At 38.1% G+C, this 27,174-nt stretch overlaps 2 protein-coding genes across 9 annotated transcripts in view; both read right to left on the bottom strand.

Annotated features, from left to right (window-relative positions):
- Nucleotides 1–9,955, bottom strand: part of TFDP2 (transcription factor Dp-2) — a 162,333-nt gene extending 152,378 nt beyond the window's left edge. For 2 of the 6 annotated variants that reach the window (XM_072792429.1, XM_072792430.1), the window contains exon 1: nucleotides 9,665–9,951. The gene's annotated coding sequence lies outside the window, so the exon portion shown is untranslated. Of the gene's footprint in view, nucleotides 1–9,664 lie in introns of all 6 variants that reach the window. The other 4 variants (XM_072792432.1, XM_072792431.1, XM_072792439.1 and 1 more) reach the window with 4 other exon arrangements.
- A 6,716-nt stretch (nucleotides 9,956–16,671) lies between these two features.
- The window catches only part of GK5 (glycerol kinase 5), a 70,014-nt gene continuing 59,511 nt past the window's right edge, over nucleotides 16,672–27,174 (bottom strand). For all 3 annotated transcript variants that reach the window (XM_072792426.1, XM_072792428.1, XM_072792427.1), the window contains 3 exons: nucleotides 26,088–26,147; nucleotides 25,325–25,458; nucleotides 16,672–22,636 (listed from right to left, as the gene is read on the bottom strand). In XM_072792426.1, coding sequence (XP_072648527.1) covers nucleotides 22,488–22,636; nucleotides 25,325–25,458; nucleotides 26,088–26,147 — 343 coding nt within the window. In that variant the 3' untranslated portion in view covers nucleotides 16,672–22,487. The remainder of the gene's footprint in view (nucleotides 22,637–25,324; nucleotides 25,459–26,087; nucleotides 26,148–27,174) is intronic.

The raw sequence follows: 27,174 nt of genomic DNA, 5'->3' as shown, positions 1-27,174 counted from the left end.
AAGAGAAGAGAAGAGAAGAGAAGAGAAGAGAAGAGAAGAGAAGAGAAGAGAAGAGAAGAGAAGAGAAGAGAAGAGAAGAGCAACATTGGAACATGGATAGGATCTTGGACCAGAAAACATCATTAGTGAAAATAATTGATGAAATTCAAGTATGGTCTGTAGTTTAGCTAATAATATTGTACCAATGTTAGTTTCTTGCTCTTAATAATTACAATTATATAAAATGTTAACATTAGGGAAAATGGGCTGAGGAATATAATTAACTCTCTGTAAAACTTTTACAACTTTCCTGTAGGTCTAAAATTAGTTCAAAATAAAAAGACAAACCTGAGACCCTAAAAGCCCAGAAGAATCCAGGAAGCACAATTAGCCTACTTTATTTCCTCATCCTTAGCCACCTGATCTCCTAGAGTACACTCTTAAGACAAAGAGTAGATAAAATAGGCAGTAAGATCCACACCGTGTAAGCACTAGAATATGTAAACTGTGAGAACTTCCAGTATTGGACATAAAAGTACTACACAGACTGGTTACTTAAAATAGATGTAGGTTAACTGCATAAAATTCATCAAAACTGCTTTAGTTACAACATGAAAAACTGCTTCATATTCTGTGTATTGTCATGGGAAGACTAATAAACAACTAGATGGTGGGCGGAGGATTATTCTACCCATGAGGTACTTAAAAAATCAGAGAAAGCTTTATGTAACAGTCAAATTAATGTAATAGTTTCCTGTTTTCACTCAAGGCCAATCTGAGTCAAAATATTTCTCTCCAGACTGAAATACTCAAGTAAATTTTATATAAACAAGAATAAGTACTAAATAAGTCAAAGGTTTTTGATACTAAGATCTGAGCTCCATTCAACAGTTTGTCAGAATGCTTCAATATATGCCTAAAGTTAAAGGCAAAGAGAAAAAAAGAATTCTTTTGTGCTATATATTCCACCCTGATGAAGATAGAATCTTATTTTTAAATACACTTATTTTCCTGTTGCATATTCAATTTCCCAGACATAAATTGAACTGGCCACCACGTCTGTAACTATGAAATACATGCTGCTTCTGCTCTGTGCCACTATTATTTGCAATTATATTTTTATTCTTCTTACTTTCTGGAAACACTTTTAGCCTCTTTCTCTTCTTTCATCACAACTTTGAGATTTTACATCATTTCATTATACACATTTTTTTCTTTTAGCCTACATACATTTAATTTTTAAACAATATAAAAGGACATATGACACATGATACAGACCTTATAATAAAATAAAATTATTTGTTACAAAGAAGTTAGTGCGCCCTATCTAAATAGGTACTCATTTTTATTTGCAGCAAACCGTCAGTATAATAGATTCACATAGCTCATAATCATGATTTAACCAATTAACTGAAATACAGCTGAATTGAAGATACCACATACATGACACAGAAACTATTTTTTCAATTAGTAAACAGTGACACAGTGAAAGGATACTCAGTCAAAAACAATGGCTAATTTTCAAGTCACTTACTCACTTATATTTGGATAAATTCACAATACTCTAGAATAAAAACAGAAACTATACTGGAAAGACCAACTAGGAATAAGCTATAAAGATTGTTGGGTTCTTGCATGAATGTTAATGTCCTAAGACAGTATTTTAGCAAAGCAGAATAGTGAAGTGACCAGCACTAGAGCTCTACAGATTCATAGGTCAGCCCCAGCTCTGCCATTACTGCTTTTCTAATCCCTGTAAAGTAAATTGTGTCTTTATCTGTAAAATGAAAGACATTAAATCTATCTCATACACTTTGGGGAAGAATTAATTGAGATCCTTACCACATAGTAGGTGTTGGGTAAAGTAAGCCATTACAAATTCATAACGAGTACAAAATATTCAGACTATGGATCTTTATCTTCTTACTTAATCCTAGAAAATATATCACGGTCTTTTACATCTTGCAGATTATTAAAGAATGGCCTTTTAAACAGAATTTCATTTTTTTCAATGAGCTACTTATATTAACAGAATCTCTTGTTTTCTTTACTTAGTATGATCTCTCTCACATCTCTTGGAATGTCTTTGTTATGAGGAAGAAGTATTTTGTTTGTTGTGACCCCTTTCTGAAAAGTCATTTCCTTAGTATTAATTTCACATGCTTTTGCTTAGCATTTTAGTTTCTTGAAACTTATTTTATGTCACTTATGTCGAGAGGAAATTCAATTGTTTTGAACTCTTTTCCCTAGAGCATAACTTCAACTAGCCTACACAACTAAACTCGAAACAGATCTTTCTCGGAGTTGTAGTATGTTATAGTCCTGATTATCCCAAGAATACCACTGGATCTGATACAATAACAATAAAAAAAAAATTTGGTTCAGGAAGAAAGAATACTTTAGTAGCTATTTTTACAGCAACTGTGATATATAGTATCTCTGGGATAGTATGAATTTAATGGCAAATTAGGCAGAATGTTAACATCAGTAAAAATTTTACTTCTTTTCATACATAATGATGGAATTTTTCACACTGATTTTTCAGTTTATGTTTCTTGGAATGCCTGCACAGGTAATATATTATTCTGTTGCCTGCAAATACTGACTTGTTCAACTTAAAGATACATAATCATTATGCTTACAAAATTTTCTTATATTTTTATAGCTTAAAATGTATCAAATAGTGCAGAATTACTATCTGACAGGTTTTTCAAACACTTACTAACCTAGAAGTCACTTTACGGACCACCACTTGTTAGTTGTATATGTTCTGAGTGCAACTGCTTATCATCACCTTTCTCTCCTTTGAATTGCAATGAATAAATCCTCCTCTTTTATAGGTAGTTTTATATTACCACCATAATTTCAAGGATGCTGTGAAGAAAAACTTAAATTGATTTTTTAACTGTCCATTCTTGAGTGAACTGTAAAAGAGAAGTTAGTGCTTCCAGTAACTTTTTGTTTTTTATTTTTGAAGGCAGCACCTCATTGTATGTTTCAGAGGACAGAGCCTCTGAAAAAGTGGAAATAGGTTTATATAACCACTTTTCTGCTTTTATTTACGGTTAGTTTTTATTTATCTTTTTATTGATGTATAGTTGACACACAATGTTACATTAGTTTCAAATATGTAACATAGTGGCCCAACATCTCCCTATGTTACCACTGGATTCACAAGTGTAGCTACCATCCTTCACCATAAAACTCTAACTCCACTGACCATACTGCCTATGCTGAACCTTCATTCCTGTGACTTAGTTATCCCATAACTAGAGACCTGTACCTCACACTCCCCCTTCACAGCTTTTTGCCCATCCCCCTATAACCACCTTCTGCTTCTAGTTCTGATTAAACATTTTATTTTGGCAGTTTGAAATATGTACTATTTTTCCACATTTATAGATCTGCTCTTTTACAATTTGATATAACTTAACTACAACTGAATCAGTCACTTTAACAAACTCATTCTTCAGTAACCACATACTAGGCTATTTAAAGTAAAATAGAATCTCTTAAAAATTTATTATGCTTTTGAATGTGAAAAAAAAAGAGTTTTGGTTCTCCAAATCCTTTCCTCTATTCTATCTCTTCCTGCACTTAGAATTCTTTTTCTTTCTTTCCTTTTTTCTTTTTTTTTAAGAGTGTTGCTTGCACAAGGGCTAGGCAGAGGGAGAGGCAAAGGGAGAGAGAGAATCTTAAGCAGGCTCCACGCCCAGAACAGAGCCCCACACAGGTTCAATCTCACAACCCTGAGATCATGCCCTGAATAGAAATAGAAATCAAGAGCAGGACACTTAATCAAATGAACCACCCAGGTGCCCCCCCACCCCCGGCCCCGGACTTAGAATTCTTGAAGGGCTGAGGTTTTGTCAAGTTTGTCAACTCAGCCCCTCACACAGTGCCTGTAATCTAGTAAGCACTCCATACCTGTCTGCTGAGTGATTCACACAAAGGCCAGCTGGAAGTCACCAATCCTCCATGCCTATCTGGCTAATGGTACATATTATCCCTAATAACAAGGCTAAAAAGTGGCGGGGGGGGGGGGGGGGGCTTGACTTTAAAAGTATAGTAAACAAAAAAACTAAGAGTTGAAAAATACTGAGAGTTAAAAATCTAATTAGATCATTACAGATTATTCCAATGAGGAAGAAAAGATTTTAAAGAAATCCATACATTTTAAAAACAAGGATTACTCTGGCTGTAATGCTAAAGCATTAGAGAAAGAAAAAGATTAGAGAAGATGGGTCAATAGGAAGTTATTACTATAGTCCAGAGAAGAAAGAGGGGAGGCCCAGACTATGGTAACTGCAGGAATGGAGAGACATAGATGTGGCTTACAGTTTTACTTCGGGCATCTCTATTAAGAAAAATCCTCTCAGACTGGATGTGGTTAAACAAACACTGGTATTCTGTATAAAAGGGGCATTTAATAAATTTAATCAATAAATTAATGAAAACCAAAGCTCAATATGAATGAGATTACAGAGTTCTTAACTGTTCCAGGCAAAACGTCCACGAGGTATACAGCTCCAGATGAAATTTCCACGTAGCTGCTGGCAACTATTCAGAAACTATGGGAAGCAGGAGAGGATCCCATAAGGCCAAAGACAGGATATGCAGCGGTACTATTCAAAAACGGAGAAGGCAGCCTGGGTGGCTCAGTCAGTTAAGCATCTCCCTCTTCATCTCAGCTCAGGGTCATGACTTTGAGCCCTGCTTTGGGCTCTTCACTGGGTGTGGAGCCTACTTAAAAAAAAAAAAAAAAAAAAAAAAAAAGGAGGGAAAGGTGATCCTGTCAACTATTGATTGCTGAAGTTAAATATAACTCTAGCCAGGATTCTAGAATCATTTCTTAGATAAGTTTGTGAACATGGAAAAGACAGTAACCAACAATACTACTGGAAACCAGTATAGCAGTTAATTAAGGACAAATAATGGCAGATTACTGGTCTTTTCCTGACAGTTACTGAACTGATAGGGTTGTTTTTTTTTTTTTAATTAAGTATATAAAATTATCTGGTAGGATTTCTTAAAAAATGAAGTACAGAAAATTATCTAGATTTTAGGAAGGCAATTATTTAAGTTTTTTATATGTTTCTTGTGAAAATTTGTTTTTTTTTTGTTTTTTTTTTTGTTTTTTTTAATTTATTTATGATAGTCACACAGAGAGAGAGAGAGAGAGGCAGAGACATAGGCAGAGGGAGAAGCAGGCTCCATGCACCGGGAGCCCGACGTGGGATTCGATCCCGGGTCTCCAGGATCGCGCCCCGGGCCAAAGGCAGGCGCTAAACCGCTGCGCCACCCAGGGATCCCTCTTGTGAAAATTTGGAAATATTTGGGGTGAATATGCTAAATTAGTTGAATTTCTGTCAGAACAACTTAAGCCAAAGAATTAATGTTTTTTTAATTAATCTTAAGAGAATCTCTGGTAGAGCAAACCTTTTTCACCCCTGCCTAATCAACATTTTAATAAGATGTGCATGAAGGCAATGTCAGCATTATCAAACTTACAGCTTATCAAATCTATACTTAAATAAGTCCATATTTATCATATGACCAAATATTTTTTTCATTGTTAAAGTCAACAGAATGGAACCCATCTGACAAGATAAAATTTATTATAGATAAATTTGAAGTCCTACCAAAAAAAAAATTCTTTTAAAAAATTGGGAGAACATAGCAAAACAACTCAAGAATTTTAGTTGACTACAAAATCAGTAATAAAAGGTGATGTAAAAAAAAAAAAAAAAAAGGTGATGTATATGGCACTTAAATGCCAGGGGTCATTCTAAATGCTTTACATAGCATATGTTCAATTATTCCTTTTAACAATCCTATGAGACAGGTACTATTACAAACCCCATTTTACATATGAGAAAACTGTGGCCCAAAAAATGTTTACATATTTTACTCAAGGTCACCCAGCTGATAAACTGAAGAGCTAGGATTTAAACCCAGGCAGGTTAGCTCCAGAGTTTGTCTTCTCAGCCAGGACATTATTATGAACTAACAGTACAATGTGGTTGCCAAAGAAGCAAATCTACTCTTAATCTTAAAGTACATGTTTTAAAATCAGAAAGGTAACTTACGGTCTTCTTTACTGATTAAATATCTATGGATATCACACTTTTAAGAAGAATATGGATAAACTGAAACAAATCCACAAATAAGCTATCAGTAATGTGAGGAGCCTCAAATCAAAAGACTGAGAATATTTTGTCTAAAGAAAGAATTAATGGACTATAAGAAGTATCTTCAAATAGTTGAAACCCCACTTATGGAAGAGACAGAATTAGAACCAGTGAAGATGGAATTTCTGGTTCAGTAAAGGAAATTACATTGTAAAAATTGGAATTGTCCAAATACCTATGCCTCAGAAACTAGATAACTATGAATCTTCTCTCCAGAAAAATACACAAATGTATACAATTTTGCATAAAATTTCCAAGAGTCCATAAACCTACTTTTAAATCTATTCATGCCCCACCCCTATAGTAAGATGTCTCAGATCAAAATGGAAAGGATTTAAGTATGAAAAGGCAAGTATATCTAATAATCTTTAAAATTCATTATAACTTACAGTACTATGATCTAAAAACCTCAACTCTATGCTTTCCAGTTTCTTCTAAGATCTATTATGATACATTTTGCTATTAGAGTCTAAAATACATGACAAAGTCAGAAAAAAAAAAGAAGTAAAATTTGCCAAGTGACAATGTAAACTTTACTGTGAGTAAATTCTTAGTGTGGCTTATTATTTAACCTTTAAAAGAAACATACTTAAGTTTAAAGATAAAAAGATGCTAAGATGTACTACTCAATATCTAATGCTCAAATTAGAAATTTCCCTGCTCTGCTTTTAAAACTTTATTTTAGGGCAGCCTGGGTGGCTCAGTGGTTTAGCGTCACCTTCAGCCCGGGTGTGATCCTGGAGACCCAGGATGGAGTCCCACATCAGGCTCCCTGCATGGGGCCTGCTTCTCCCTCTGCCTGAGTGTCTGCCTCTCTCTCTCTCTCTCTCTCTGTTTCTCATGAATAAATAAAATCTATAAACAAACAAACAAACAAACAAAGCTTTATTTTAAACGCTCCCTTCTTGGGGTGCCTGGGTGGCTCAAGTCAGTTAAGCACCTGCCTTTGGCTCAGGTCATGATATCAAAGCCCTGGGATCAAGCCCCATGTGGGGCTCCCTGCTCAGTGGGGAGGCTGCTTCTCCCTCTCCCTCTGCAGCTCGCTCTCCTTGTGCTCTCTCTGTCAAATAAACAAATAAAATCTTAAAAAAAACATAAATAAACTCTTCCTTTTTTTTTTTTTTAAAAAGATTTCATTTATTCATGAGAGACAAAGAGAGAGATAAACTCTTCCTTTTTATCTTATTTCTGAGTTAACTGTTAAGAATGACAGACTAACAATAGAAGTCAGAATATTTATGTTCGAATTCACTACCTTTGCCATGAATTTAATTTTTGCTTAGTCTGTTTCCTCATAGCGTTCTAAAAACTTTCAAATAGGGATCCCTGGGTGGCGCAGTGGTTTAGCGCCCGCCTTTGGCCCAGGGCGCGATCCTGGAGACCAGGGATCGAATCCCACGTCGGGCATCCCAGTACATGGAGCCCGCTTCTCCCTCAGCCTATGTCTCTGCCTCTCTCTCTCTCTCTGTGACTATCATAAATAAATAAAAATAAAATAAAAAATTTAAAAAATAAGATAAAATTAAAACTTTCAAATATCTAAAAGGGCTTTAAAATGCTGTGGTGCAACGTAAATATCATGCATTTTTTAAATATAAAACATAAATTAGCAACAGCAGGACAAAGCCAGTTTTTCTATCATGTTAAAAAAAAAAAGTCCCTTCACATTTAAATTCCTAATTATAAAAAAGTCTTTGAATCCTTTAAAGTATCTTTTAGTGCATAATTTTCAGTCACAAATTCTTCTCACATTGGAGATAATCATCTGTACGTCCAATTTCAATTTGCATTGAGAGCACACAGCTCAGACAGTTAAGAGTTTTTGGCTGCAAGGGAAAAACTTTGAAAAGTGCCACTCGGACTACACATTTAAAAGAGTGGAGGAGAAAGTTACAGGATCACAGACTGGTAATATGAAGTATTACACACTTGAAAAATTCCGTTTTCCCTCTTAAACCGCTAGAAATAAAGAGGACTCAAAAGTACGTGGAATAAGCGTTGAGCCTTTATTAAATATAGGTGCCACATTGCTGAAACTGCAACTGTACGGCCAGAACAGTGCTACAGACACCGTGTCTGCCAGTAGACCAGACTCTAGTTCCAGGCACAAGATGTTCTAATAAATAAAAGCATCCAGAGCCAGTACACGAGGGTGATAGAATCTGGGGTCTAGGCATTTGATTTTTCTCCCGGTGTTACTCGAGAATGGACGCTACTATTAAAGATTTATCATAGCAATAGGATAGTGACGAAGCTTTAGCTAGATTATAGGCTAGCCAAGGAAACAGAAAAGCAACATGCAATGTCAGATCAACTACATTATCTTGCGTTTAATTCTGAGCACAGCCTGGATCATGGTTACAGTCCTAACAGAGGGCAAATGAATAACTTTGTATTTTTTGGGTGAAGATCATCTCGAACCATTAAAAGAAGAGTGGCCCGGGGGGGGGGAGGGGGGGGGAAGAAAGGAAGAAAAATCAAGCTACCGAAGTCAAATGAAAATTCACAAAACTAAGATTTAGGGGAGAAAGGGGAAGGAAGGAAGAGAATGAGCTACTGACTTACTAAAAAGAGAGCAAATAAGTGGGACAGGGAGTCTGAGCCCTGTGAGATAGAATGAGGAAGAGAAACGTACCAAAGGCTCAAAGGGAGCTTCAGCAGCAAATATGAAAAGGGATGAGCCTGTTAACTGTTTCGACAGAAAAAAAAAAAAAAAAGAGAAACAATACGGGGCGCTTCTCTGAACCCGCGTTCGCGGGAGACCGGAACAAACGCGCCCAACTCCTGCGGGGCGCCTGACCCGGCCGAGCTCGTTCCAGATGCTCCGCAGGCTGGTCCTCGAAACACCTGGAAAAGGCGGTTGCAGACCCCCACGAGGCAAGACAACAAAAGTTGGAGCCAGAGGCCGGTCGGAACCGTGTCCCCGAGCCGATCCTGCAAAACCTCTCTATTTTCCAGCGGGGGAGGGGGTCCTAGCCCTGGGCAATTCCTCCAGGCGCGCGGGCCCCCGAGGCGACCCTCCACTCTAGAGGGAAGTTCCCTTGGGCGACATGGGAGGTTCTCGCAAGCGCACGGAGCTTTGCGGCTCCGAAATACACCTGGCGGGGACAGATGGAGGCGTGTGAGTCATGGGCGGCGGAAAAGTCGGAAAACCAGACTTAGAAGCCATCGTTCTGCCCTGAAGACCTGAAGAGACCCGAGAGGAGACAGCAGCCCTTCGCCCGCCGCCCGAGGCGTGACGCGGGGTCGCCGCCCCCTCCCGGGGCGCGGGGGGAGGGGAAGGGGGGAGGGGCTCTCCGGGTCCCGCCCCCCACCCCACCCCACCCCACCCCACCCCACCCCCACTCAGGGGGGACTCGGCCCGGCCCGGGGGCGCCGTGGGAATAAACAGACGGCCTGGGGGGGGGGGGGCTGCCCGGGAACACGAGGGGCCGGGCCGGGGCCGGAGGCCCTCCGCACGCGGCCCGCGCCCGCGCCCGCGCCCCGGACCTTACCGCCGCTCGGCTGCAGAGGACGAGGCGGCCGCTCAGGGCTGTTCTTCCGAGCCTGGGGCGCGGCTCGGCGCCTCCGCTCCGGTGGCGCCCGCGTCCCGACGGACTCACCCTGGGGGAAGGGGTGGGCGATCCGCGGCCTGCCCGGCGGAGGCCCGCGAGTCCGCGGCCCTGGGACGCCGGCCGTGCGTGCGCCCGCGAGGCTGCCCAAAAAGGAAGGCTCGGAGCGCGCCCGCGTGCCGAGAAGCGGCGGCGGCCGCAGCCCAGATCCCCGCCGCCTGGTCGCCCTCGCCCAACCCGGCCACGGCCCCGCTTCCCCCGCGCGAGCTTTGGCGGCGGAGCAGCACGGTGAGCCCCGATTGGCTCTCGGCGCGAGTGACGTAAGGCGCCGCTGCCCCCGGATTGGCCAGGCCGGCGGTGCGTGCACGGAGTAAACAAACCCCGCCCCCGGGCCTCCCGAGCAGGGGAGGGGGCCGCGCGCTGAGGGGGCGGGGCCTGCGGCGCTCGGCCCGGGGCTCGGCCGCTCGCAGGAGCGTCGCAGGGGCTGCCCCGCGGCGACCCGACCCTCCGCTCCCCAGCCGCGGGCGGCGCGGGCGGCGCGGGCTGCAGGCCTGAGGCCTAAAATTCGTGGACACGCCCATTCCCCCGGGCTTGGGGCAGAATCCTGACTTTTCCATCCAACCCCATCCCCCAGGCCCGGAGCAGGAAAACCCCATCTCTCTCTCCCGCTCGGAAAAAAAGGAACTAAGGAGGTTATATCTGGGTCCCCAGGCCCTCGATGGCTCCCCCCCGGGGGGCAGCGCGAGGAGGAGGGTGGGGACAAGTGACTTTGAGGCCACGTGTGGGCATCCCGCAATTAATTATTCCGACAATCGGTTAGAGACCACTTGGGGATGTGGGTTCCTCAATACCCAGGCAAATAAAATCCAAACCGGGTCAGGTCACCATGTCATTTAGACGCTGAAGAGAAGATTGCAGCCCACACCCCCAAATACCTGCCCCATTTTGTTCAAAATTAAAACATTTCGTCTATCAATTCAGTGCCTTTGTGAAAAATCACGTAGGAGCTTTCTTTCCCATTCTCGTGGGGTGGGAAAGAAAATATGCAAAAGAAAAAAAGCAAAATGTAAACTATTATGTGATAGGTGCTATGGTGGGGGGGTAGGAATAAGCAGAAAAGGTGTTTGAGGGATGGCTTGTATTAAATAGGGTGCTCAGGGAAGGCGGCAGAAGAGATGCCATTTAAGGAAATATCTAAAGGAGGTGAGGGAAGTGAAAGAGCACCTTTGGACTTTTCTCTGAGGTGGGGTGGAGAGACAATTTCTGCAAAACTGTACATAGATAAACTCCTAGGAGTTGGGGAATGTTAAATGCAGTACTCTTTGGACCGATTCTAAAATGCAAAAGCCTCAGTGGAGTGATTACCACGCATTTTCCAGGAACAAATCAATAGTGTTTATTAAGTTTCCACAGAAGTTTTGTTATAAGGTTTCACGTTAGCAAATACTTTTCAAATACTCTCGGCACAATGAAACAAAAAAAATGAGCAAGACAGGAAAAAAACCTCCATCCTCAAGAAACTCAGTCTAGCGGGAGAAATGAACGGTAAACCACTTCAGTACAACGTGTAAACCATCGTGGTAGACACATAAAGCACTGGGACTAGTGAGGGTAAGACGGGTAGATGTTATTAAGGAGCTGTAATTCTCTCAAGATCTCCTTATCTATAATAAAAACTCAGTGCATAATTTTGGAGGAGGGCTATGGGTGTCAGGGATTCTCGAATCTCTTTAATAAGTGTCTAAGATGAGAATCTGAAGACAATATTAAGTGGAATCATATGAATTGCTAATATTTGGCAATATTCATATGGCTCGACTTACTCTCATGTAGAGTTAATATGAGGATTTTGCCCTGTAATATATATACAGTGTTCAATAAATTATGGCAATCGTGATCATTAGATAATACTGCTTTTGAAAAAAAAATGATTTAAAAGTCAATGTTTCATAACACCTTCCGATACCAAGAAGTAAAATGGGCAGTGAACATTTCAAATTTTCCATATACTGGTTTGATCTAGCTGTGAATTTCCATGACCTAATCAGGGTATGCTGTAAAAGACACTAAATGCTAGTTTCACAGCAGGCCAAGAAATTCAGAATAAGGAACAGCTTGGTTTTGAAGCCAAAAACTGAAAATTCTCCAGAACAGAATAAATTGTCAAGTTGCTTCAGGGAGGAAAATTCATGTAAATCAATTTTTTGTTCCCACTCACAGTTCCAATTTAGCAATTTGCACAACACGCAGCTCTCTTCCTTCTCATTTCCCCATTAAGGGATCTTATTTCCTTTGAAAAGGAAAATAAAGCTTCTACTATCTCCCATGCCAGAGAGTAGATGTCTGAAACATGACGGAACACACACTGATTCTGCAAACACTTATTAAGTACTTACTGCATGCCAAGAACTGTGCAAGGCTTTGGATATACACATATAAATGTCCAAAGAGCTCCATTCATGGGTATTCCTTGTGCTTTCATCTCACCTTCACGTGCCTACTTCTCATCAGGGCTGAGATTACTTTCTTCTGAAAAGCCTCCTCGGACTCCCCATCTCCAGCTCTTTTCTCATAAAACTGTGTCTTTGACATTCATCAGACTTACTTATAATTCCTCATTGAGTATCTCAATCTTGTAAACCCCTTGATATTCTGAGTCATGCCACCCTGTTGACTACCCTATCCTCAGTGCTTACGAGCAGCTCGGGAAGTTTTTATTGAATGGATGAGAGTGCCACAGCCCAGCCCAGCTGGAAAGAGGAAAGAAGCATAAATAAATAAAGTCTATGCTTGTAAATATGTGGATCACCCAAGAGAGGGCCCCGGAAGATACAGATCTGCTAACAGTTAAAGCTGAAGGACTTCCATGCGCTGCCCTCTCTCCTGGGTGCTGGGGCGGCTCTCTGTAGCCACAGCTAGAGGACTTCTGGACTAGTGCCTCTCAGGCTTTTGTGTGCACAGGAATCACTTCGAGATCTTATAAAAATTCAGGCTTTGAGTCAGTAGGTCTGAGGTGGGATGTAGAGGCTGCATTTCCAATCAGCTCCCACCCAGCGCTGGTGCTGCTACACCAAACACCACACTTTGAGTAACAGGTTCCTAACGACACCTTTTTATTGTACAAAAAAGATCTGCAGTTGTCTGGGACGGTTGCAGACACGGACTTTTTAAAAACAGCATCCTGTTTTCACACCTAATCCATCCAGTGACTGACAAAAGAATAACACTTAAAAGAAAAATGTGTTAAATCAAGGCCTTGTCTTCCAGACACTGTCTGTCCTATTATGTGCAGCTGAATCACATCAATAGGGCGGAGGGGAATCCAAGCCTTGGAATTTCCTCAGACAGGAACACAACCCTCTCCTGAGTTCATATCTGGAATGACTTAGTTGGTTAGGCCAGTGGAAGGATTTCACAAGTCGCCCTTAATAAAAGTAACCTCTTCTCAGTATCAAACCTAACATCTTTTTATGATAAAAATTTTATTCATCCTAAAAATACGTGAAGTATAAGGAATAATGATAAACCCTCATGTACCCACCCTCATGTACCAGCTTAAGAAATCAACTCTTGGGATCCCTGGGTGGTGCAGTGGTTTAGCGCCTGCCTTTGACCCAGGGCGCAATCCTGGAGACCCAGGATCGAATCCCACATTGGGCTCCCGGTGCATGGAGCCTGCTTCTGCCTCTCTCCCTCTCTGTGTGACTATCATAAATACAAATTTATTAAAAAAAAAAGAAATTGACTCATATCATCACTGGAGCTCTTGTGTGTGCCTCCCCAACAGGACCCTCTGCCTTTCCCTCCCTATAATAACCCTATCCTCAGTTACAATCTTCTTTTTTTTCTGGACAATTTCAACACATACTTATTTAACGCCAAGCAATATATTGCTTAGTTTTGCATGTTTTTGAACTATATATATCCAGGGTCAAACATTATTACTCATCTGCAAATTATTATTGGCTCACTTTGAGTCATGTCTTAATGTAATTCATTCATTTTCATGGATGTAAAAAATAACAAAATTTATATAATCCATTCTCTTTGCTGACATTTTTTTTTCTTCTATTCTGCTGTTATGAATATGCTTGGACACCTCTCCTCTGTAGATGTGAAAGATGTGAGAGTCAAAATATTTAATGACTAGTAATGCACAAATCTGCTTATTCTCCTTTCTCACTCCTTCTCTGAGGCAAATTCTTCTATGCAGGTGGTTTATTCTGGGAAATGATTCCAAGGAACAGGAATAGGGGCTGGGAGGCTTGAAACATGAAGGAGGAAAAGCCAATCTAAGGCTGTGTTTCTGAGATGGTCATCTGCTGGAGGCCACTGAGGCTGGATGGAGCTGAAGAGTGCAAGGAGCTGTGAAGAACACATCTCAGAATTGTTCACTTATGGAACCAAAGAGGAGCATGTTTATACACTGGTTCTCATCCCCATTGTTTATAAGTTGCACCGTAGAGTCTCAGCTCTCTAGCACCTCCTAGTTTGATCATAGGTGAAAATGACAGAATTGGTTCCAATCAGTTCCAAGCTGGGAGGCAGAGAAATCCCAGCCCACAAAACAGAGAAGTTATGGTGATGCAAGGTACCGTCAGGTTATAACTGGACAGATGATTGCTGCAACAACTGGAATAGAAAGGTGGACCAAGAGGATGTGAGGTGGACCAAAAGATGACCAATAGTGGTATAATAATAAATGGAAGATGAGAGACAGCTCTTCCAATGAATGAATGTAAAGAAATCATGTAAGTAGGAAATCACCATTATTAGACAAATAGTACAGGAGTGATTGTTGCCAGCAAGAACTAACCATGCATGCTCAAACCAGTGAGTGAAAAGTTTGATGGGAAACGGGGTATTAAAAAAAAAAAAAAGGAAACGGGGTATTTACATGGTCTAAAATGATCTCCTCACAAGATGCTTATTAGTCACAAAGGGGCAAATAGTAACCTTATGATAGAAAAACTTGGCAGATACCACCTTAATCGAGTGATCAAGGTTAACATCTTCAATAAGAAGACATACTGATGTGTCTCCCTGATAGCATGCCTTGAGAAGGCCACATTGCTTCTGCAGCATTGTAACAAAAATTCAGAACCTTAGCCTAATCACAAGAAACTGTCAGGCCATCTCAAATTGAGGGACATTCTATAAAGTAACTGCTAGTACTCTTTGTCAAGAAAGATGTGAAGAAAAGAGAGACTGAGGAACTGTCAGACTGGAGGAGACTAAGGAGACATGAAAATAAATGCCATGTGGGACCCTTGATTAAATCCTGGGCCAGGAAAAGGACAGTAGTTGGAAAAGTGACAAGATCCAACTAAGATCTGTAGATTAGTTAATCCTCTTCTATCAATGTGAATTTCCTGGTTTGGGTGATTATATTATGGTTAGGTAAATTATTAATTAGGGGACGCTGGATGATGAGGGGAACTTGGTGCCATTTTCTCAATTTTGTTAAGTCTAAAATTATTTCAAAATAAAAAGCTAAAAAATTAGGGCCTGAAATTCTCCTTTTCTGGAAAGCACTTCGGTGGCACTGAGGCTACTGGTCCCAACAATTTGAGACTTCTCCTCCTCTCATTGTGTTGAAGTGAAACTGACATGCAATAAACTGTGCAAAAAAGTAAATCATTTGGTGAGTTTGGGTATAGGTATGCACTCATGAAATCACTGCCATAATCAAGATAATGAATTTATTGTTTAGAGTCAATTTTATGTGGCTCTCTCATTTCTGCTTATCTTGCAAGCAGAGGCACTGAGGCAATAGTGTCTCCCTCCAGACTAGAGGGCAGTTTTATTTACTGTTCAATATAGTAAAACAGGGGTGCCCGGGTGGCTCAGTCAGTTAAGTGTGGACTCTCGATTTCCACTCAGGTTGTGATCTCATGGTTGTGAGATTAAGCCCCACAACAGGCCCTGTGCTCAGCCTGGAGTCTGCTGGAAATTCTCTCTGCCCTTCCCCTTGTGCAGGCGCACTCCCTCTCCCGATGTAAATAAATAAAATCTTTTTTAAAAAAGCAATATAATAATATAATTTCCTCAAGAGTGAGCATCAGACACATTTACTTGCAGCCCCTTACAAGACACAAGTCTCCTAAGCTTAAGATTCCTCAGCTGTACTGCAGACTCACTGCATGCACAGCATCAACCTGGACTGCTCCATGTAGTTGAGAAGTAAAGGAAACTAATGCAAACATGAAGATTGTGGTGTTTGCTATGCCTGTGAGTAATAAAGACTCTGACCCAGGAGTCTCCTATCTTCTGTCAATATTCGTGGAACTGTGGAAGGCTAATTTGTTAGTTTCCAAGTAGAGTAAAATTTTAAATTCTTCTCAGTTCTTGACAATGCCTGGTGATGAAGCTGAGATGCTGACAGAGACTGGACTTTCTAGGAGAGACAGGGCAAGAGCCATGTGGACTGGGTGAGAGGATATGAGAATTCCCTGGGATCCAGGAGCTAATGTTCTTGCCCAAGTGGCGGGGGAGGGGGAGGAGGAGGGGGAATTAGCAAATCTAATGTATCTGTCCTATGATCTCCAGCTCTTAATTGGGTGTTTCTTTTTCTAAGTAGCAAAAAAAATTCCATTATTATCCCCTACCATCCCCATTGTTTCCTACATTTTTTTTTTTTACAGTTGCAAGACTCTTTAAAAATATTGCTATAAATTTTAGAAAAGCCAGCTCTGGCTTTTCTATCTCCATAATGCCCCCCTTCCTTATTCTCCTTAGACTAATATTACTTTGACCTAAAATAAAATTAAAAGAAAACCTCTCTCTTCCTCCTAATAGGTGAATGTTTATCAACCTTCAAATTTCCTACTTTGGAATGATACCATGGACCCCACTACAGTCAAGGAATGGAATCCAGACTGACTGAATCCTTCACCATCCAAATGTTGCTGTGCATGTGTGCAAACCCAAAGCAATGAATAGAGAAACACTAAATAAAAATGACTTTAATACATAATATGTATATAAAAAATCATTTACTGTTTCATTATAGTTTCCCAAATAATGTAGGTAATTTTCAGAACGGATTTTTAACAACTGCTAGGTTCTTTCATGTTAGTATTTGAAATTTTTCCTTAATTAAAATCTTTCTAAATATTTAAAAATCCAGTATATTTTCACAACAAACCATATCATTTTTCCCACCACAAAGAATTAACCCTCTTCTCTAGTAATTTCCCTTGCACAAAAATGTACAATATAGAATGACAAGCCTAACAGGATTTAAAGAGGCAGGGTTACAGAAAACCTTTCTTCTCTAACCATATTAAGCCCAAATTTATCTTGTAGTTAACATATGCTTGTTTCTCTGTGACCTTCTTTTTTTTTTTTTTAAGATTTTATTTTTAAGTAATCTCTATACCCAATATGGGGCTCAAACTCACAACCCCGAGATCAAGAGTCACGCTTGATCTGAACCAGCCAGGTGCCCCAATTTCTCTGTGACCTTCTTATGAGCAGGAACCAAAATAGGAAATAGCATTAAATAAGAATTTCCAGGTAAAATTAAAAAGAAATCCAAAAGTTAAAGTAGAAAAAAGATTAGAGAAAAATTCACATACGCATTCCTATTGCTATGCACCTAGATTGTATTTGTAGATCTCAACATTGACTTACGAGGTTCTCAATGACTATTTAATAACACTATGAAATTTGTAAAGAACATCAGAGAAATAAGATTATGAATTCGCTGATGCATATGAACTAGAATCTGTATTAATCATCTTGCACAAATAGGAAAATTTCAAGTTAATTTTAAACAATCATTCTGAAACACGAATCAGCTTATTTTAAATAAGAGATTACAAACATTATGATAGCTATGGACAAAACATGTATTTGTACATTCTACTTAACATTCTAAGTAAAAGTATCTTTGAAACTGTTTTGCTGTTATACAGTATTAGTACTATACTACATAATGAGTACAGAAGAAATGTGAGAACTCTTCTGCCAGTACATTATAAAATCACATTCAAGTGCTATATACACTTTGCCTAGAAGGATTTAGAAATGCTACTTAATGATTTTTCAAGTCACCATACTGATTTTAAAAAGATTTTTTAAAAAGATATTCATGTAAAGATATGGCTCATTTAGCAAACATCCCAATTAGCAAATGGACAAAAGACGTGAACAGACAGTTCACTGAAGAAGATAAATAGATGGCAAAAAAGCACATGAAGAGATGTTAAACACCATTATTAATTGGGGAAATGCAAATTAAAACCATAATGAGAAAACTTCACACCTATCACAGTAGCTAAATAAAAAATTGTGACATCAAATGCTGGTGAGGATATGGAGAAATTGGATCACTCATACATCGCTGGTTGGAATGTAAAATGGTATAGCTACTCTGGAACAGTCTGAAAGTTTATTGTAAAGATATGGCTCATTTAAATTGAAACCTTACATCATTTATTTTCTAAATAATATAGATATCTATACAGACATAGCCATTTTGATAACTCAAATTTATAATAAAGGGGGGAAAGGCAGTAGAAATGGCATACGGAGAATTTCAGAAATATCTGATTCTTCAGGTTCCTGTCTCTAACATTCCCACTCCCAAGATCATTCCTGCATTACCCTAAGGGCAAGGGTCCCATGGGAATATGGTGACAAAACAGCCAATGACTTAGAACCAGTGTTCTAAGTGCAAAAAATATTTGCATTTTGGTATTCATATTTGTAATATCTGAGGCTCCAAAACTTAAAAACAATGTGGTTTTGGATCACCTACTTGACTTCTTTGGGGTTACTGTTTTGACTGGTTTGAACCAGATGACCCAGCATTGGGTATGCAAGAAGATGATTCTGGGACCAGGTAGGTCCAGAGTATATTTTAATTCTAACTGAGAAACATGATCTATATTTCCCAAAGGGATTCAGAGTCCTTTAGGGTAGATTAGAGCCATCGAGGTTGTCTCTGGATGACTCTAGAATCGCTTCAAGTTGAAGAACTCCAGGGTCCTCTCTTCAGAGAATTATAAAATACTTGCCAAACTCCTGGGTTAGATTATTTTAATTAAAGACTGGTCCCCAGTATAGGTCCTCTGCAGAAGGGGATGTTTCTGAAGTTACTTCCCTCTAACGTGAGAGGGTTTGGTGTTCTTAAGATTCTATCTGTGAGCTAGCTGTCTGCAGTCAAATACACAAAACCTGTGAATGAAAAGGCTTCAACGGTACCTTAGACAGTTGATATAACTATGTGTATCTCTACACAAACACATATGCAAATATATAAACATATGAAGAATTAAAAAAAAAAAAGTAAGAGGATTCTAGCTCTCATAAGTTGACCCTTCAACAACACGGGGGGTTAGGCGTGCTAATCCCCTGCACAAAGACCTGTATATAATTTTTGACTCCCCAAAAACTTAACTATTAATAGCCTACTGGGACCAGAATCTTTACTGATAATATGAACAGTTGATTAACACATAGTTTGTATGTTATCTGCATTATACACTGTGTTCTGAAAATAAAGTAAGCTAGAGAAAAGAAAATGTTATTAAGAAAATCAAAAGGAAAATACATTTACAGTATGGTACATATATTTATGTAAAAAATCTGCATATAAGCAGACCTGCACAGTTCACATCCATGTTGTTCAAGGGTCAACTGTTGTCCTTTTTAATCCAAAAAAAGATATTTTACTCGCAACAAATATATGCTGCTCCCTATTAACAAATGTATGTAAATCAAGGATGAAGTATATATGCAAAAAAAGTTACACTTATAAAGTAAAAATTCATCCCACCAATAGGAAGGCACAGAGTTGAGTTCTGTGGAAGTAGACATGGTTTCTGCTTTTGGGGAACTTCCAGTTTGATGGGAGTCTTGCACAGAACCAGGTAAAAGAGAGTGATCATCTCTTTTGTTCAGAGATGAAAAGGAAGCAAAAAGGCAGATCGAGATGCTTTGCAGACTACATTAATACTATACTGAAGTCATAAGCCCACTCATTAAGACCACAGAGGATACAGGCATGGGGATGGCAGTGAGTGGGTAAAAAACAGCAGAAGACAATTACAACATAAGATTTTTTTTCTTGCCTTATTAACCAGTAAAACAGAAACCCTATTTAAGATACAACCATCTCTTTTTGCTAACAACCATTTCCTAAGGTAAAATGAGGCAGAGAGAAAAGAAGCATGATAGACACACTACATTTGCTGAGCCTTCAATTTTCTTCTAATAGTCTATATTACTGGTTCTCAACTGGGGGTGATACTGCCTCCTGCAGTATAAGCCAAATAGCCTGTAATGCGTAATACAACATCCCAAGACAAAGCATTATTTGTCCCAAACATCAATCATACTGAGACTGAGAAACCATCTTATGGTGGCATAAAAAAAAAGAAAGAAAGAAAAATCAGTAAGTCTAGGTATGAAAGCAATTAGTACCATTTTAAAAAGGACTGTACAGAAACATTCTCCTCCTTGATAAGGTAGCTACAGGCCTCCTAAAGATATCTGATTGATCCATAATGGGAAAATAAAACATGCTGAGAAATCTTAGAATGATTTTTTTTGAACTGCAAATATTAGCGTATAAATGAAAATAAACTTGGAAGATGGAAAGAAAGGATAATTTTTTTGCTCAACTGATTTTGAGTATCAACTGTCTCTACAACCATGAAAGCAAATGTGGTCACATTTCTGATCTAGGTCAAATCTGGCAAAAGATTTACTAAACTGTGTCACTAAAAAACAGCCAGAAGTAGTAAAAATAAAAGATTAATTCTAGACTAATAGAAGAAAAAATTAGCCACTGATTTTTGAAGAGATAATTCCGATGAGACCTGTTCACAGTTACTTTTTCTGATTATCTAAAAGGTACTTATTTATCCTTCACCTTGTGGTTTTATGATGAGAAAGAAGAATGTGAAAAGGAAATGAGCTAAAAAGTTTTAAGTATTAATAATATTACAATTCAGTATATCCTAACACAAAAAGACAATTCTTTCCTATGAAATCATACCCACTGAGAAGTAGAATCTGTGAGAAACAGATATAAAAAACAACGGAGCAGCTCGCAAGTGATCGGATTTTGATAAAAGGGCCTATATTCAGCCACTAAGCTTTGTAAAAGGGACATAAAAAAATGAAAATAAAAAGAAGAGTATCATCTACATAATGGAATCTGACTTGTTACAGTAAACAAAACACCTCCACTTAACAAAAATATTTCCAAATCTTAATGAATGGAGCTAATGATACTATATATTGGCTGTAATGATTCCACTACAAATTTTAATACTTCAAGAAGACAAAGTTCACTGAAATGGAATTTGCAGAAATGGAGTGTGTGACCCCTAGTCCTATCATATCTGTCACTGAAATGGACATATATGATGGCAACAACAAAATTCCCTGTAATAGTCACTTTTTATGTTAGGTTAGTATTTAACAACTAGCTCTATAACAGGTCTTTATGTGATAAAGCCTGATAAAGAGGGGAATAAATTCATTATTGCTACATGCCTAAATGGTGGGAGGGGCAAATAACATGAGAACAAGTTGGATGGTAGTCTCCTGCCACAGGACAATTTTCTACTGGGCCCGAAGCTACTTGCTGCTCTGATTCTTTCATATTTGTTTCTATCAAGAAAGTCTGAGAATGTGGAACTGTCCCTGCACCTCTCCGTGGAATTCTGGCCCAATAATCGCTGGAGGGTAATCATTTGTATAAATACATCTCCATTACCCACTGCTCCTATCTCACAGAGATGAGTAGACTGAACAAAAATAAAAGACATCTGGATAAGTAAAAAAACCCACAACGAAGGCAAATCTTACATCACCAATGTATTAGGGCACTTTCTTCAAATTAAGCTCTTCGATTAGGCACTTAATAAAAGCAAAAGACATTTATGCAAGTATCTCAACAACAAAGATAAAGAACAGGAAGAAAAAAGCAGATTTATATTCAGTACCAATATTGTGTAAAAAATGGGATGTTATACTTTAGCCAGAAATTTTTTAGAGAATTCCTATTTGAGGAAGAAATTATTTTTTTGTTCCTTTTGAATCATTACCCTTTGTAGTTTCACTGACTAAAGTTATTTTTCAATACTTAAAGATTGCTCAGAATTTGGTTAAAGAAGGAAAAATTAAGGCAGTGTCTTTAAGCCCAATAAAGGAAAGAACTAACATAACCCTATCTGAGAGGGGCCTATCGAGCTCATATTTGGATACAGTATTGAACAATTATGGCTTTAAATATAAAATATTAATGTTTCCAAATTCCACGTTTCCTCGGTTATTCTTTCTTTCTAGCTATGTGAACTTCATATAGCCCATTTAATTTTAAAGAGTTAAGGAACACCTGTCACTTAATTTTGGAACAAAACATGAATGGTGATTGACCTACAATTATTAACTCAAGAGAGTCAACGGTTATGTTCGTATGTATCATTGACCCAGTATAAATCGGAGGAGGACCCATGGCTGTCAAAGTATGGCTGGAAATGGTTAACATCCTTTGGAATCTGCTACAAAACAGAAGATATAAAGTTCTGAGGTACTGTTGCCTTATAATCTTACCAGGCTTTAGATTTAAAAATTAGGGATTTTTTGTTTTGTTTTGTATTCAAAAGAGCAATGTTTTTTCTCTCAGGTTGCAAAGCTCATCTGAAATCTTCTTAGTCATCGTCATATTGGTTATTATCCCTGAGCTGTGTCTCATCAGCATGTCCCATCAACCAGCCATATATGGTTTCCGTCATTCCTGTTAGTGCTACATCTTGTTATACCAATTCATGGAGCGTTTCACTGCTTTGACCCAGTTTTCCATACTCATTTCATATTCTTGCCATTTCTTCTGTGGCTCAAAAACCACTTCGCTTTGCCTCAGTTTCTTTAGTTCCTCCTTGTCAGTCCAAAACCCTACAGGTAGAAAAAATTACTCTCAAATTTTAAGGCAAATAAGGAGTCCATAAAGTTTATCCACAAACCTATGCAAACTGGTGCACAGGTAAACAACTATTGTTTTAAAACACAATTCAAAATATTTTGTTGATTTTGAATTTTGTTCAATTGACTATCCCTGGGAATAAATACACCAGGATTTTAAAATCATTTGATTTCTAACTATCAGCTTTACTTCCGTGTGGCACAGCATCAAACCATTTCCAGAGCAATCTCACCCTATCATCATTTAATTTCATGACTTGCTATGAAGAAAACAAGTAAGTAACTGTATATTTTCCCTTTACATAATTAAAAAAAAAACAAAGATAAATTAAGATTTTGGTCATATATCTTGAAGTAAGAGGCAACTCCCTGGAATACGGATGAATTCAAAGTTGAGCCTGAATATAACAAGTAGTTTCTTTTTCAAGCTATTGTATTTCACAGAAGTTATTTAAATTCCACTTCATGATAATGTTGTTCTGGCATATATTGTTCTTCACAAATGTGATTTATAATAAAAAGAAGCAAGAAAACATATTTATAACTAGGACCATAAGTAGTCTGAAATAGTCTAGGTGTCTTATTAATTAACCTGGTATATTACACTTACTCTGAAGTACTAACATAGTTGACAAGTCTCCCCAAAGTATATTTTCTCTCACCAATAAAGTCTCTTTGTATTGGAAAGGTTTGAAATTAAATACAAATATAATGCAATAGATAAAGCTCAAATACATAAAGCTCAAGCTACTATGTTCTAAGAATAATCTATATGTGTTTGTTAAAGTATTTTAAATGTTCAAGAGAATCTGAGATATTTAGTCTTATAAGGTGAAAAGGCATAGAAAAATTTGATTTACCTTATAAACAATATTAGAATGTTTATGAGCATTTGATCTACTGTAAATATAGCTTAATTTATTCATTTTGCAAGAGTTATTCAAGTATTTGAAAAGATTTTGTTATACTTCTAAGTTAGTTAGGCATATGAAATTATTAAAAAGAAAGTCAACTGTACTAAATTTGTATCAGTTGAGTGGCACCTAGGTGGCTCAGTGACTGAATGTCTGCCTTTGGCTCAAGTCGTGATCCTGGGGTCCTGGGATTGAGTCCTGCAACGGGCTCTCTGTGGGGAGCCCCCTCCTTCTGCCTATTTCTCTGTCTCTCTCATGAATAAATAAAATCTTAAAAAAAAATTTTATCAGTTGAAATATACAAAGAAATTTAACTAAATTTGTAAATGGGAATGATTATTTAAAGGAAAGTTTTTTCTTCAACATGAATTAATCACACATTAATCAATGAATAAATGAAAGTGACTTTTTTTTAAAGTGACTGTTTTAATTTTATTCAAAGTTAACAGATTTTTAGTAGAATACAGTTTAAGTTGAACTTACTAAGATCTCAAACTTTTTGTAATTTTAACTTTAATATGCTAAATATTAGCCTAAAACTTCTAACTATAAAATATCCTGTTTGTACAAGCACTCTTCCCTTCCATACAGGAACATATTAAATACTCCTAGTTCCACAAGGCAGCATCCCGCTTCTTAGGGAACCCTTTAATTGCTCTTCCCGAGTCCATTCTTCACCCTCCAACTAATCTTTTCACTAATTGCCAAAGGGGTCTGTTCAAATATAGATCCATCCATGTCCCTCCCCTGCTTAAAATTCTCCAGTGTCTTCATGATTAAGTTCAAACTCTCTCCAGTGTCTTCATGATTAAGTTCAAACTCCTCTTTATGAGGAGTCTACCACAACTGGACCTCTGTTCCTCTCCAGCCCTTCCTCTTGATCTTCACCTATCAGCATTTACGGGCTGGGACATTTGCACAAGTTGCTTTCTTTATTGGACTGCTCACTTCTTATGGCTCCTTACCTCCTCTACTGGCTGTCTGCTAACTCCTTCAACACTGAGCCTCCTCTGGGAAGCCTGCACCACTTAATGCTATGGCTGTTTGCTGGGTTTATCACACAAGTATAATAATTGGTTTACTTGTCTTACTGTAACTACAGACTCTCATAGCAGGGACTACATTTTTAAAACTCTTTATTCCCAGTAGTGACTGTCATATAGCAGGTACTCAACAAATTTTCAATGAATAAAAAAATGGACTGGTTTCTCGTGCCAAAGAAAAGCCCATCTACTTGGAAAGTTTATCCAGAGTCCTTCCCTCTGCTGAAGACAAAGCAGTTGAAATTCATTTTTCTCATCTCATAATTCTTTTTTTTTTTAATTTTTTTTTTATTTATTATTTATGATAGTCACAGAGAAAGAGAGGCAGAGACACAGGCAGAGGGAGAAGCAGGCTCCATGCACCGGGAGCCCGACGTGGGATTCGATCCTGGATCTCCAGGATCGTGCCCTGGGCCAAAGGCAGGCGCCAAACCACTGCGCCACCCAGGGATCCCTCATCTCCTAATTCTGACTGAAGGAGTGACGTGAGGAGGAAGTGCACCCAGTCTCATGCACCCAGACCCATCCACAGACCCACTCATACTCAGAGGAGTGTTTTGTGCGTAATGTACATATGTGTATAGAGCTTAATGGACACCAACATTTTCTAGACCCTCTCTATAATCCCATGATTTGGGAAGAGAAATGCTATCAGCAAGAACAGCTTGTAAGACAGCTCTCACTTTTATAAAATTCACACATACCAATAGCAAGGCCAGCTAGTGAAGCTGCACCAAGGCAGGACATGTCTATGTTGACAGGTCTCTCTATATTCGCATTAATCAGGTCTGAAGTCATCTGCATGACAAAATTGTTCTTGCAAACTCCTCCATCTGCCCTGTGGGGAGAAAGATATTTGAGATCAGTTACTTCAACAAAAGCATAAGAACACTATTAATATTTTTTAAAGGGCCACATATATTTTTTTAGATCCTTGATTTTATTTTCTTTAAGTTCAACTTTTTAATTCCAAAATTATATCACTTAGCATTGACCTGAAGATAAAGGTTCTCACTAGGTAATCTTCAAACACTTTTCCTAATCCCTAACATCAGTCTTCCCACTGGCCCTGTTGTCCTAAAACTAGTTCAAAATAGGCTAACTAAACTAAGCCAACATAAAAATTCATTTGGCCACACCAGCAAAGAAAATTTGATGCTTCCATGCCAAAAGGATAGCCACATACCTAAAAGAGACGTTTTTTTTTTAAAAGACATTTTAAAGATGTTTATAATATACATGTGTATATTAAGATCCTCCTAAATTATACATTGTGTTATATTCTCCATAAATCCAAAATTAGCTTCCCTTTTCTTTCCAAATTCCTATGAACAAGAATTTTGCTGCAAAGAAACTAAGCATAATTTTTTTTGAAATCCTGAATAATCATAATGATGAAAATACTAATAGTGGTTACCATTCACTCCCAATTTCTAATTAAATCTATTGAAAACAAAGTGTACATACCGGACTTTTGTCACAGGGATATGGATCTCTTTCTGCATCAACTCATATAACTGTTTGTTTCTAGTCAAAAAAAATCAAGAAAATCATTTAGAGAAAATTCATATCATGAGAATTCTTTTTCCAACAGAAAAATAAAACCTCTGGTTTTATTTATATGGTATGTAATAAATATACAAAAGAAAACAAACAAATATACTAACTGGAAGTTGATAATAAATGTTCAAACAAGCAAGAGGTTCAGATCCTTGTACTTTTCACCTTGATAAAAGAGAGCATGTTTTTTGTTTAGAAATAAATTTAATCTATTATCCTTCCTACAAATAAAAATTTAAAGCTAGCATTTAATAGAAAGCTATTAAGATGACATAACACAAACAACATCGAATAGAATTCACCAAATACAAAAATAATCATTTTGTAATCACAGACATTTTTATTTTAAACACTGCAAATGTTCCATATTCATGACAGCCACATTCTTCATTTTAATAAACTACAACTACACCACAACGAAAATAACACAGGGACACACACAAAAAGATAATTCTGGTGATTTAATCTTTGAGTATAATGGAAGCATTATTAATTAGAATAATTAGAATTCTCCTTTATCAATAAGGATGCAAAAACCTTTGAAAGTCCATTTTAAATCTCTTAATGCTTAAGAAATTAGATACAGCTGACCCTTGAATAACATGGGAACTAGGGGTACTAACCTACCACAGAATCAAAAATCTGCATGTAATTTTTGACTTCCCTAAAACTTAATTAATAGCCTACTGCTGCTGGCAAGCCTTACTGATGACAGTCAATTAACACATATTTTGTATGTTATATGTATTTATACTGTATTTTTACAATAAAGTAAGCTAGAGAAATGAAAATGTTATTAAGAAAATCATAAGAGAAAATACATTTATAGTACTGTATGGTGTTTATTGGAAAAATTAATATGGCTCAGTTCTAAGTCATTGTATTCAAGGGCCAACCATATTTTTAAAAATCATCTATTTTCAGATATCAAATCTAAGTGGTACTGGTACTATAACACATGAAAATAAATTGATACTGAGGAAATTAGCAATAA

Source organism: Canis lupus, chromosome 22 (assembly GCF_048164855.1).
Source record: "Canis lupus baileyi chromosome 22, mCanLup2.hap1, whole genome shotgun sequence".
Lineage (NCBI taxonomy): Eukaryota > Metazoa > Chordata > Mammalia > Carnivora > Canidae > Canis > Canis lupus.
This window is presented reverse-complemented; position numbering and strand designations above follow the sequence as displayed.